The sequence below is a fragment of the Gekko japonicus genome, unplaced genomic scaffold, assembly GCF_001447785.1.
Source record: "Gekko japonicus isolate JY-2015 unplaced genomic scaffold, Gekko_japonicus_V1.1 scaffold328, whole genome shotgun sequence".
Classification (NCBI taxonomy): domain Eukaryota; kingdom Metazoa; phylum Chordata; class Lepidosauria; order Squamata; family Gekkonidae; genus Gekko; species Gekko japonicus.
In genome coordinates this window covers 94,222-105,794 of record NW_015170285.1, presented here as the reverse complement: position 1 = coordinate 105,794, position 11,573 = coordinate 94,222, and the positions used below count along the sequence as shown (strand labels likewise).

Sequence of the window (11,573 nt, the reverse complement as noted above, 5' to 3'; positions counted from 1 at the left end):
CCGAGGTTAGGAATTTGGGAGTGCTCCTGGACCCCTCCTTAACTATGGAGGCTCAGGTGGCAGCCACTGCCAGATCGGCATTTTATCATCTTAGGCTGATTCGGCAGTTGGTTCCCTTCCTCGGCCGCGATGACCTGACTACAGTGATCCATGCGACGGTCACCTCAAGGTTAGACAACTGTAACGCTCTCTACATGGGGCTGCCTTTGGGGCAGATCCGGCGGCCAGGCTGATGATGGGCCTCCCCAAGTGGGAGCACATCCAGCCTGGACTGAAAGCGCTGCACTGGCTGCCAATAGCATACCGAATCCGCTTCAAAGTGCTGGTACTTACCTTTAAAGCCCTACATGGCCCGACTTACCTGAGGGACCACCTTTCCCCACATATACCCCCAAGAGCACTTCAGTCCGGGGCACAACATCGCCTGGTGGTTCCAGGCCCCTGGGAGGCAAGGCTCGCCATGACTAGGGCCAGATCCTTTTCAGTGGCAGCCCCTACCTGGTGGAATGAGCTCCCGGAGATCAGGGCCCCGCGGGACCTTATGCAGTTCTGCAGGGCCTGTAAGACGGAGCTCTTCCGCCAGGCTTTCACATAGGGGCCGCCACTACCACTACCACCGCCACCAATGCGGTGGACAACATCAGGGTTAAGGAAGGCCTGGGAAGATCCACCACAATTTCTGCATGACTGATACCACTGGATTTACCTGGTTAGGATACGCTATAGGTTAACATCATCCCTGGAGAACTGTCTGTTTACCATCTGGCACGTATTCGGAGACCATCTTGTTTTTAAATTGAGTACAACTGTTATTAATGTTTTATTGTTTTTATCTGTTTTATATGGGTTTTGCCCCTTGTAAGACACCCTGAGCCCGCTCCGCAGGGAGGGCGGGGTAAAAATCTCAATAAATAAATAAATAAATACACGTGCCAGTACCTATAGCTACTTTCCAGGTTTTCCCCTTTAAACCATGTCAATGAAAAGCCTCCTTTAATGGTAGAGTGTCCATGTAAGCCCTCCACCTGCAGCCACTATAAGGATAGTGGAGCTAAGTTCTGCCTTCCTCCTACTCCCGTTTAGCTTCCTACATAGCTTTTCTCCTCACTGTACTTTTGCAGTGTGGTTCAGCTGGGACACAGAGGTCAAAAGGGAGGTTCTGGGCAGCAGAGGTACCCTGGTAGTCACTATCAGGTCTATGCACAGATGCAATGGAGGAAAGGGTGAATGGCAGCATGTGGCATGGGGATGGGATGCGTGGCTATCACTTCTACCCAGGAAGGGTGAATGGCAGCATGTGGCATGGGATGCGTGGCTATCACTTCTACCCACTCCCATGATGCTGGCTGCTGCCGTATTTTCACACTCTTCCTGTGTAGATGTAGCCTCTGTTTATTACTGTGTACCTGCTAAATTCAATTATGGCAACATCATGTAACCACAACTTAATCAGTAAGGCAGAAGCTTATTACTGTGTACCATCAGGTAACCACAACTTAATCAGTAAGGCAGAAACAGCAAATTCATTGTGTGCTTCGAATAGGCCAGTGTGAGATATGATAAGGACAAGTCTGCAAGGGATTCATTGAAGACCAAGGACTTAAAGGCCTTACAGTGTATTTCAATTAAGAAAACATGTTCAAGATAGCTCTTGAGGACTGGAAGGACCACTCTCTCACTCAGAAGTTACCTTACCGTGTAATTCCCCGATTCAGGCTAGCAACAAATCCTGCAATTGATCGTCGGCCACTTGTAGTGTCATGGTAACAGTCAATTCCCACTATCATGAGTTGTGTCAACTTAAAGGAAGAACGCATTAGAGAAGCCAAGAATAAGCCACAAGTTTTAAAACAGCAATTTTCCACATACTTATTCCCCGCACATATTACTGTTGGTATGCATGTACATAACATATGTCCATTTATGAACAGGCTCTTTTCAAACTCAGTTCAAGGCTGCAAGCTATTTGGATATTATCACAAATTTTATTTAAAATGCCAAAGTATCTCGTTTAAATCTTTGATAGTCGCATAAAAAACCCAGTGCTGCCAAGGTACTTTATGGCATTTTCATAAGAGCACCATTATGGGTTCAGACCAATGGTGTACCTAGTCAAGAACTCTGCATCTTACGGTGTCAAGAACTATGGTGACCAACCAGATGTCTCTGGGAAAGCCCACCAGCTGGTCTTAAGACATAGAAGCTTCCTGCATCCTGCTTCAAAGATGTTCATCTTGTAGTGTTTTACGGAGGTGGAAATCATTGACCAGGTGACCTCTTGCATACCTTTTCAACTGGGGCATGTCTGTCAAAGACCATGTTGGCTGCACTACTTCAAAGTGAATGAATGGTAATTCCAGTTAAAATGCCTTATTTATTTATTGAATTGACTTTACAGGCTTCAGTAATGCAAGCCTTGAAGATATTGCTGATGGCCAATTTAGACATCTTAAATTAATCTAGTGTAAGTCATAGGCTTAAAGCCCCACCCTTTCCTGCATAGCAGGGCTCCTTAGGAGACAATTAGAATGAACAAGTCTTTTTAGGATGAATAAGATTCAGACAAAAAGTTGGAAGGCCAATCTCCTGGGATCTGTGACAGGATGAAGTCAGCTTAAAGGCAGGATCAGTCCTCATGACCGCTTTGTTCTTATGCACACACACAGCTCAGGATAGACCAACAAGGCGCCTAATTCAGACACCATCCTTGTTGATGTCAACTGAAATAAGACTATCCTTCTTAGCCATCTAAGAAGAATCTCTTCAATAGGCTCAAAGGAGTGCCCAGTAAGGGCAAACAGTGTGGCATGAAATTTCTATGATGGAAATCTATGTAGTTGTAGTGGATCTTTAGGTCAGAGCCCTTGAGAATCAATGAATGTGTGGGCGCTTGGAGTGACTGAGACCATGGAAATGTGGCAGGACCAAAGGAAAGGCTATGAAAGCTGCAAATGAATCTGTAGATTAAGAACAGAGTGGATGTCTAAAGGCTATGCAGAGCAACACATCAAGTGGATGATATAGTGAATCAGATGTTACAAGGCACATGACAAGCAACTAGGAAGTACTATTTGGATCTTTATCTCACCAATAAAAGAGAAGATCCTCCTTGAAAATGTGAAGTCCATTACCACAGAAGGAATCAGGCATGGATTCTTAATGTGCTATGGCCCATCTAAATGGAACACATAACTCCTTGTGAGAAAATCCTGCATGTTCCAGGAATGGAGCATCTCAACAGCAACGGTCTCATAGTGAAATTTTAAGAAACCAACGTGAGATTAATAAGGAGCATCTGTATAAGCTTCACCTAACAATAAGGAGGCTAGAACAGCGACACAAGTTTGTCACAGCAAATGCATCCACCTGTGACACTGACACCTAGGACAAGATGATAATGTCATGTCAAACATATATGACGTATACATGCTGCGTAAGGGCGAGGCTATTCATCTCACTTCCTAAAGGCAGTGAAAGTAAGCCTACATGACCCCTACTGATAGTGTATAGTGATGTTCGTGGACTCATGATAAATGTTACACCAGGAGGAAACAATAGCTGATTACTTTGATCGGTGACTATTTCAAGTACACTGTTACGTACCTCCTGAAACAAGAGTGAAATGGTTGGGAAACTCCCAAGAGTTTGTGGCCGCAGCCAGCAATAAGTTCCAAAAGGGAAGCAGGGAGAATACAAGTAAGGAAGTGGAGCAGTACCTAAGGGAACAGGGTATAGAGCACCAGACAACCATGCTATATACACCTGAACGAACAGAACAACAGAAAGGAAGAACTGCACCTAGTTGAAATGGCCAGATGCTTGCTTCTGGATGCTGGGATGCTAAATAAACACTGGTGCTGAAGCAATGACGGCAACATGTCTACAAAAACGATTATGACCAAGATAAGAGACAGTACTCCATAGAAATTATGCTATAGATCGAAGTCAAGCATCAAGCACATCAGGGTGTTCAGATGGCAAGCCCATGCCTCCATTCCCAGTGAAAAACAACACTCAAGGCTAGGCAATAGAGCCGCAGAAAAGAAACTGGCAGGTTACAGTGATCACGCTGAACAGTACAGCATTCTATCCTGAAGACAGACAAGGTTGTAAAAAGTGGTGCAGTATACTTTGATGAGGCCTAAATGGTGCAATCTGAAATTAAAGAAAACTCATTACCAAGATCAAGTGAAGCAATAGTGGAATTCAGAACAGACTTGTCAGGGTTTCAACAGGAAAGAGGACTAAGCAAAGTCACAGCCCTCAGACATTCAACCCGAGCACCTGACAGCATACCACCTCATAGACTATCCTATATAGCTAAAACCGAGCCCTTGTCTCGGGAAGATATATCTATGTTGCCTGAAAAAGAATCCAGAAAATGGAGAGACAGCAGCAGAAGAGATACCATCACTTCAGGAAAATGAGACTTGGACCCTTCTAACAAAATGAAACGTGGTGAAATAGTGCACATGCTGTCTTTTGAGGAAGCAACAACCTACAGGAGTTTTGTTACTGTGGATATTACTGAAAGAATAGTTTCCTCCACCTGTACCCCAGAGGGAGCTGTGGAGCATTCGCCAGTGTTTAAGGTTTATCCAATGTTTTTCCTTATTACTGCATTTGATCTAAAGGCCTCTCTGTTTTATTAGTGGCCTTCTGCAATAATTCTACTGTAGCAAATTAATTAAGGCAAATTCTAAGGTGAGACTTGAATTATTTTTCTCAACTATCTAGAGGATCCCCAATCTGTTCTCCTGTTGTCGTTGAAACTTGGTAAAACACATCAAGGGCGAAGACCTCTTTCTGGTACTTTTGTCGAGGGCATCCCCAAATAGTTTGCCCCCTTGACATGGGTAAGCTGCAACTGTAGACTTGACGTGGATGTCAGCTTGCCAGGCTTGGAGCCACAAGTTCTACTGGCAGTTGTTCCAGATGCCATGGCCATGGATGAACATTTTTAAAGGCATCCAGTGTTGCATACACTGTGAATGAGGTGGTTTTGGGGGTTCCATTGATTCTTGCCACCATGCAACCGTTGCAGGCTGGGATAAGCGGAATAAGGCCCTCTCTGCAATGACAGCTTGCTCCAGGAAATTTGAGGAGTCAAGCCTTAAGGTTTGACTTTGCAGCTGCACGCATTCCTTCTGTACTGTCCCCCCCCCCGGTTTATTTATTTGTATATCCTGTATGCATTCTGCATCTACAAGCCAAACCCGCATTTTTTGAGCTAACTGGCTGCTTTGTTTAAGATGAAGAGAATGGCAAACATCTATCAAAACCCAACCTCTCCCTCCCTCCGTAATTCTGCAAAAAGGGAAGGGAGGGGGAAATCCTGGCCCACACATGCAAGACTGACACATTTGGGAGCAGAGAATTCCCTAATCCTTTCTATTTACTGATTCCTTCTTATGCTCTCTCTGGCTTTTTAAAAGTTTGCCTGAGCAGGAGGACACGTCCTCTTTTGTCTCTGGAGTAGGAGGGAAAGAAAACAGAATGGGGAGGGAGCATCAACCTAAAGAGAGGCAGAAACGGGGGAGATCAGTGGGCAGCAACCTGCGTCTGGCGCCTTCACTCTGATGAAGTTAACAATCTCGTCCCTTCTCCTCTCCTGCATTTAACTCTCACAGCAGCCCTGCGAGGTGGGTTAGTCTGAGAGAACAGGGCTGGCCCAAGTCCACCCGACGAGCTCCCATGGCACAAGTGGGGATTCGAACCTGGGTCTCCCACATACTAGCCCAGCAATCCACCACATTGGTGTTGGTCTGAATAATGTCATAATTCGGAGGGAAAACACTGGAGAGAACCTGCTCCCTGAGCATTACTCATGAGTAGACTGGTCTCACTACTGCTAAACAGGAACTGGTTAACACTGCAGCTTGTTGAGCCAAAAGTTGGCTTAGATGATAATTGCTGTGTCCTGCAGCATTTATATGACTTATGGAAGTAGGTAGCCACTCCGCAGCCTCCTCTTGATTGGTTGACAAGGTCATCAGCAGCAGCGGGCTCAGACACGGCACCACAAGATCTGGCTGCTGGAAGGAATGACGCCTTCTTTTTTGGTGCGCTTTTGGTGCTGAGACGTCGTTGCAGCAAAGGCAGCTCAAACAAGCTAATTTCCAGGCATGCCGGCTCCTTGTAAATCCTGCTCAGCAGTGACTGCTGTGACTGGAGCTCCTGTCTCTACTTCAGAGAGAAATCCATCCAAGGGCTGCCTCCAAGGGGAACTTTCCTCAACAGTTGAACTCCTTCCCTCAGATCTCCTTGCAGAGGCATGAGACATTGTTTTCCTCGCCTCCATTGTACCCTCAGAACAACCCTGTGAGGTAGGCTTTAATGGGAGCAACTGGACAGAGATCATCCTAAGTCACCTGGTGGGACCTGTCATGGTCTGGGGACAAATACATTAACCTAACCATATAAAATATTTAAAGGTTTTGTGATAGTGTTGCCAAGCTGAACGCACCACAGAAGTCAAATGAGAGCCACTTACTGGTATCTCGACACTCCAGAGTTCTCCACCCATCTTGCAGTTCATCTGTAAAGCAATCTTTGTGGCTATGGCCATTACTGTCTGGGGCTTGCTTAAAGTGCGCGCAAGTACACACTGGCTTGGAGTCGGACAATCCGAACACAAGTACTTTTTGATTGCATCATACTTGTCCTTGCGGTTACTAGACAGAAGGCAAACCACCTTTAACAAAGGGGGAAAAATACCCTTCAGTATTACTGTTAAAAAGCACCTCAAAGTCGCCTTTTTACCTTGTTTGAGCCAGGTGTTTTCCACTAGGCCACAAGCACCCCTTATGCAAATTAATTGCCTCCCCAACACACACCCATGCCCTGGCCTGCTTTGTGCCAAAGGTCCTCTTTAGAGCTTCATTCTCTTTTCTAGAACAATAGCCTACATCTCTCCCTGCTCTCTCCATCCTCTTCAGACAATGCACTGACAGCCCGCTGCACCCCAGGCAAGACACAAGTTTCACAGAGAGGTATAAGGTTCCCCAAACCCAGGTCCCCTCTACCCTTCGTGGGGGAGAAACCCAGAAATTTTGGGGGAAATTGAAATATATAAAACCTAAACGTATTTTAATTTAATAACAAATTTAAAAATTCATTTTACTACATTTACAGTTTACCTTTCCCACAAAGCCTCAACTTAGCGTATAAAGTTAGACTAATTGGCATACTTACGACATTTAAGTATAGCTGCCTTAGTTTTCTATAAACAAAGCTGCAAATACACCCAATACTGGAGAGAAGGCTGCAAACTGCTACACCCTATGCTTCCCTAGCAGATGTATCTTGATGTTTACCACTTGATGTCTCCCACAGTTGACCCTGCTTAGCTTCTGAGATCTGACAAGATTGGGCTATCCATGTCAGGGCAAGGGAAAAGTTAAGCACTTTAACACTGAACTCTTTTAATAACTATAAACCCATTGTAGCATTTTAATTGTTGCCAGAATTATTCACATTTAAACAAACATATCCTCGAAAACCTTGTACTGCTCAGGAAAAAACAGAAGATGTTATTAAATGGAAGATGTTATTGAAGTTCCTTAGTGGCAGGTGGATAAGTTTGCATCTTTGTGGCTTATGAAACCCAACGTCTTATAGCTTCTTTGGGTGTTATCACTAATTCCACCAAAGATACTACATGTCTCCTGTTCTTTCCACAAACACTTGCCCCTACAGGAGATCTGTAGTGTGGCCACCAGGGCAACTGCCTCTCCTTTTGTAAGGCATTACCAACTGGAGGATGTATACCCTTGCAGCACTGCTAGGTGGAAAAAACCAACAGGTTCTCCCCCAGTAGTGTCTTCTAAAACTGCATTTATCAGAAACAAATCCACTATTTTAGGTAATTCTAGTTTATATGCCATTTTTTCTGAGCTGAATTCCCCCTTGGGAATCCTAGCTGACTCATTCCTTTTCTTCTAGCAAGTGACTATCAGGCTGTCTCTTAATTCAATAATAGTTACCCAGCTCGTCGCCTGAATTTCCTCTGTGCTACTGCAAGACACCGGGGAGGGTTATCTTTTTAAGTCTTTCCAATCTTTCTCACCCAGTCTTCCTCACTGAAGGCTACTTATAGGACACCAGTTAATCAGCTGCCACTAGCAAAATACTGTGTTCTGTCAGCTGTCCCACATCTCTGTGTGAATTGGACTTCTGCCTACCTAAGACTGCAAACTAAGAACACAGACCTGATCTGCAATCTTTGGGCCATTTTTGCAGGTAGGTGTTTATCTTCACCTCAGTGTTCAAAAAGTACAAGTTCAACATTAACCCCAGCCTCTCATACCACAACTCCACTCCAGTCAAAAGTACTCAAGCAAGCCTATATCAAGGATATTCATTTTCAGCACCCAGGCTCTAATAACATATTCATGAACAATTTAGTGTATTTTTTTCTTAGCTTAAACAGACACAAAAAGCATTTAAGTGGTACTATAAAAGCCATTAATCTGCCCCTTTGTCAACAATCAACTAGAAGCCAGGAAAGCACCTTACTGAGTCCATTCTGACTACGCTATCTCCACCACTTGATCATTGTGACACCCACGGGGATCCAGCGGGTGTTTGCCAACCAATTATTTTGCTTTTGGGGTTGTTGGTTTTTTTGCATTTGTGTGTGTGTTTGCCCATGCATGGAAGTCATGGCAACCTCTGGCAACTCTTACTGGGGCATGGAGGACGTTCAGAGAAGTGGCTTGAGAACCTGCCTGTGCCTCCCAGCCCTGGTACTTTTTGGAGGTCTCCCATCCAAACATTTCCCAAGGTTGGCCCTGCTTAGCTTCCGAAATCTGACAAGATCAGGCTTGCCTGGGCTATCCAGGTCAGGGTGCCAACCAATTCATTTTGATACACTCCCTCTGATAGCTGTTCTCCAAGGGGTTTAAAGAATTGTCTTCTGCCCCACAGCCCTTCCTGTTCAAATAAATTAACCCAGACAACTAAATTCAAGAACTGTTCCTTCAGTATGGTTTAAAGAATGAAACACTTCAGATTTACAACTTTCAGTCTTTCAGTACATACCATCTGTGTGTCGGAGGCCACTTTTTGCTTCAAGGCTTTCAAGTATGCTTCAGTTCGGTCCTCTACTTCTATCCTACAAAGGAAGGCCATAGAATTGTCTTAGTCCCTTTCATTCAAAACTAAGAGCCAAAAGGCAATGCTAGATCCAGTCCTTGTGACCTGGATGCAAATGTGTGTGTCCAATCCACAGATTCATAATATTTAATACCCACTAATTCCACAGATATCTCTAGACAGAAAAAAAGCAGTTCAGTTCTTTCATTGGAAAAACACCTAAGTGATAGTTCTAGAACCTTCTCAACATTGTCCTTCTTTCAAAGACATTTCTAGAAAGACAGCCACCGTTTCCAAGCAACTTGGTTTCTACAGTACTTACATTATGGCCTTGTTCATCTGTATGCCCATAGCTGGTGTGACTTTGAAGAGATTCTGAACCAGTGTATTAGCAGCATCATAATTACGCCTTGTGTATATCAACAACCAGTTTTCCAGTGGCTTTACACTGATGAGAGATGCACCCCTCATTTCTTTAGACCAGTCTGCAAATTGTGGATTGTATTCAAACTATAAATTTAAAAAGTTCTGAATTAAATATCTTCAAAGAACAAAGGTAAGCCTCTCACTGATTTCCTTTCCTCATTGGTAAATAACTCATTCTAGTTATTTTTTAAATTGTTATTTTTAATTTTATTAGACTTCTATCCCGCCCTCCCCACATTGTAAGCTCAGGGAAGGTTCCAGACATACAGATCTGCAACTAGTGCAAATTTACAATAAATACATATTTCATAAATCCAGTAAAATAAGATCATAGCACTCAAAAACAAACAACGTGCCTCAATAGACATAAATTAATTCCTGCGATGCTGTGGTCCCAGTTAGCTTCTAGGATCTATGGTCACTGGAGGGGAACCAAAATGAAGTGGATGCCCGCTGCCTCAATTAAATGCCTGGTGGAAGAGCTCCATCTTACAGGCCCCCGTGGAATTTTAATAGGTCCCATAGGACACTGATCTCATAAGGTAGCTCATTCCACCAGACAGGGGCCAGGGCCGAGAAAGCCCTGGCCCTAGTTGAGGCAAGTCAGACATCCCTAGGGCCAGGGACTATTAGGAGATGCTGGTTAGTATAATGCAATGTTCTACATGGCTCATATGGGGAGAGGTGATCTCAAAGATATGCAGGCCCCTGGCCCTACAGGGTTTTAAAGGTAAGCACCAACCCCTTGAAACAGATCCGGTATTCGATAGGCAGCCAGTGCAGATTATCCAACATCAGGTGGATGTGTGCCCGCACAGGCAACAACATCAAACCCCACACCACTGCGTTCTGCGCTAGCTGCAACTTCTGGAGCAGAGTCAAGGGCAGCCCCATGTAGAGAGAATTACAATAATCCAGTCTGGAAGTGACCATTGCACTTCCCGTTAACTCAAGGCACAAATTACTCACTGTTTTTCCTCCTTGAAGGATCTTTTCTGACTGAACAACTCTTGCAGAAAAGGAAAGCAAATTGGGTTCAAAGCTCAAACCCCAGTCACGAAGTTCTTTCTGGACATTATCATCTCTGTTTAATTATAAAAATGAAGGTTGAGAGGCAGCAATGGAAGGGATAATGAGAAAGGAAAAGCCCACCATCCCCAAAAAAGAATTTAAGTAGCATACTTGTTGATGTAATCAATAAGCCTTCCCACTTCACGCATTCTTTGCTCTGGTGCAAGTCTTGTATGCACAGCTAAGTCTTTCATCACATTGAAATCACTTCGCATTTTATCAGTTAGTCCTAAATATAAAAAAAATAGTTCTATACCTGTCACTGGTGATAGACAGTGGGCATATTTAACAAGATTCATGTACTATACACAGCTATTTCATCATCATCCATCTGCCAGATACATGAGTATGCAGGATTTGTATGAAAGTCCCTCACTGCTAAATGTGTGTCACATCAATTATGGGGGTGTTTTAACCTAAGGTCAAAATGTTTAACATTTTTATTTGCATAGTATATGATTTTAAATTGTGGTCCTATACTGACAGTAATCCATATTGCCTGTATATCAAGAATCATCCATATTGTGATACACCAGTAGGAGAAATTTTATGCAGGTTACATGATAGTGAAGCTAAACAAACATACCTGTGAGAAAGCAGAGCTCAGGAATGAGAATTGCTGGCCCAACGATGTTACCTCCAGGGCCTGCCTTCCTTTTAGGCTGACTTACCAATACCGGCTGATTCAAGTCAGTGATTTCTTGGTTATATTGCTGTATTTTTTAAAGGAAAAAACACTATAGTAAGAAACCTGGCTTTTGCAAAATAACAATTTTGCCATGTTTTTGCCATAGAGTCAGAACATACCGTATTTTTCGCTCCATAAGACACACCTGACCATAAGGCGCACCTACTTTTTAGAGGAGGAAAACAGGGAAAAAAATATTCTGAACCCTGGGGCTGTCATTCCAGTTCCTGAACACGCCTGGCCCTGAAATTCCAGTTCCTGAACATGCCTGGCCCTGAAATTCCAGTTCCTG

General features: G+C 43.9%; 1 protein-coding gene across 1 annotated transcript in view; it reads right to left on the bottom strand.

Moving 5' to 3' along the window:
- The window catches only part of PIWIL1 (piwi-like RNA-mediated gene silencing 1), a 41,664-nt gene that overhangs the window by 8,956 nt on the left and 21,135 nt on the right, over positions 1 to 11,573 (bottom strand). Inside the window, exons 12-15 of the mRNA XM_015417867.1 lie at positions 9,419 to 9,606; positions 9,043 to 9,115; positions 6,494 to 6,694; positions 1,696 to 1,799 (exon numbers count right to left, since the gene is read on the bottom strand). Of these exons, the coding sequence (XP_015273353.1) occupies positions 1,696 to 1,799; positions 6,494 to 6,694; positions 9,043 to 9,115; positions 9,419 to 9,606 (566 nt within the window). The remainder of the gene's footprint in view (positions 1 to 1,695; positions 1,800 to 6,493; positions 6,695 to 9,042; positions 9,116 to 9,418; positions 9,607 to 11,573) is intronic.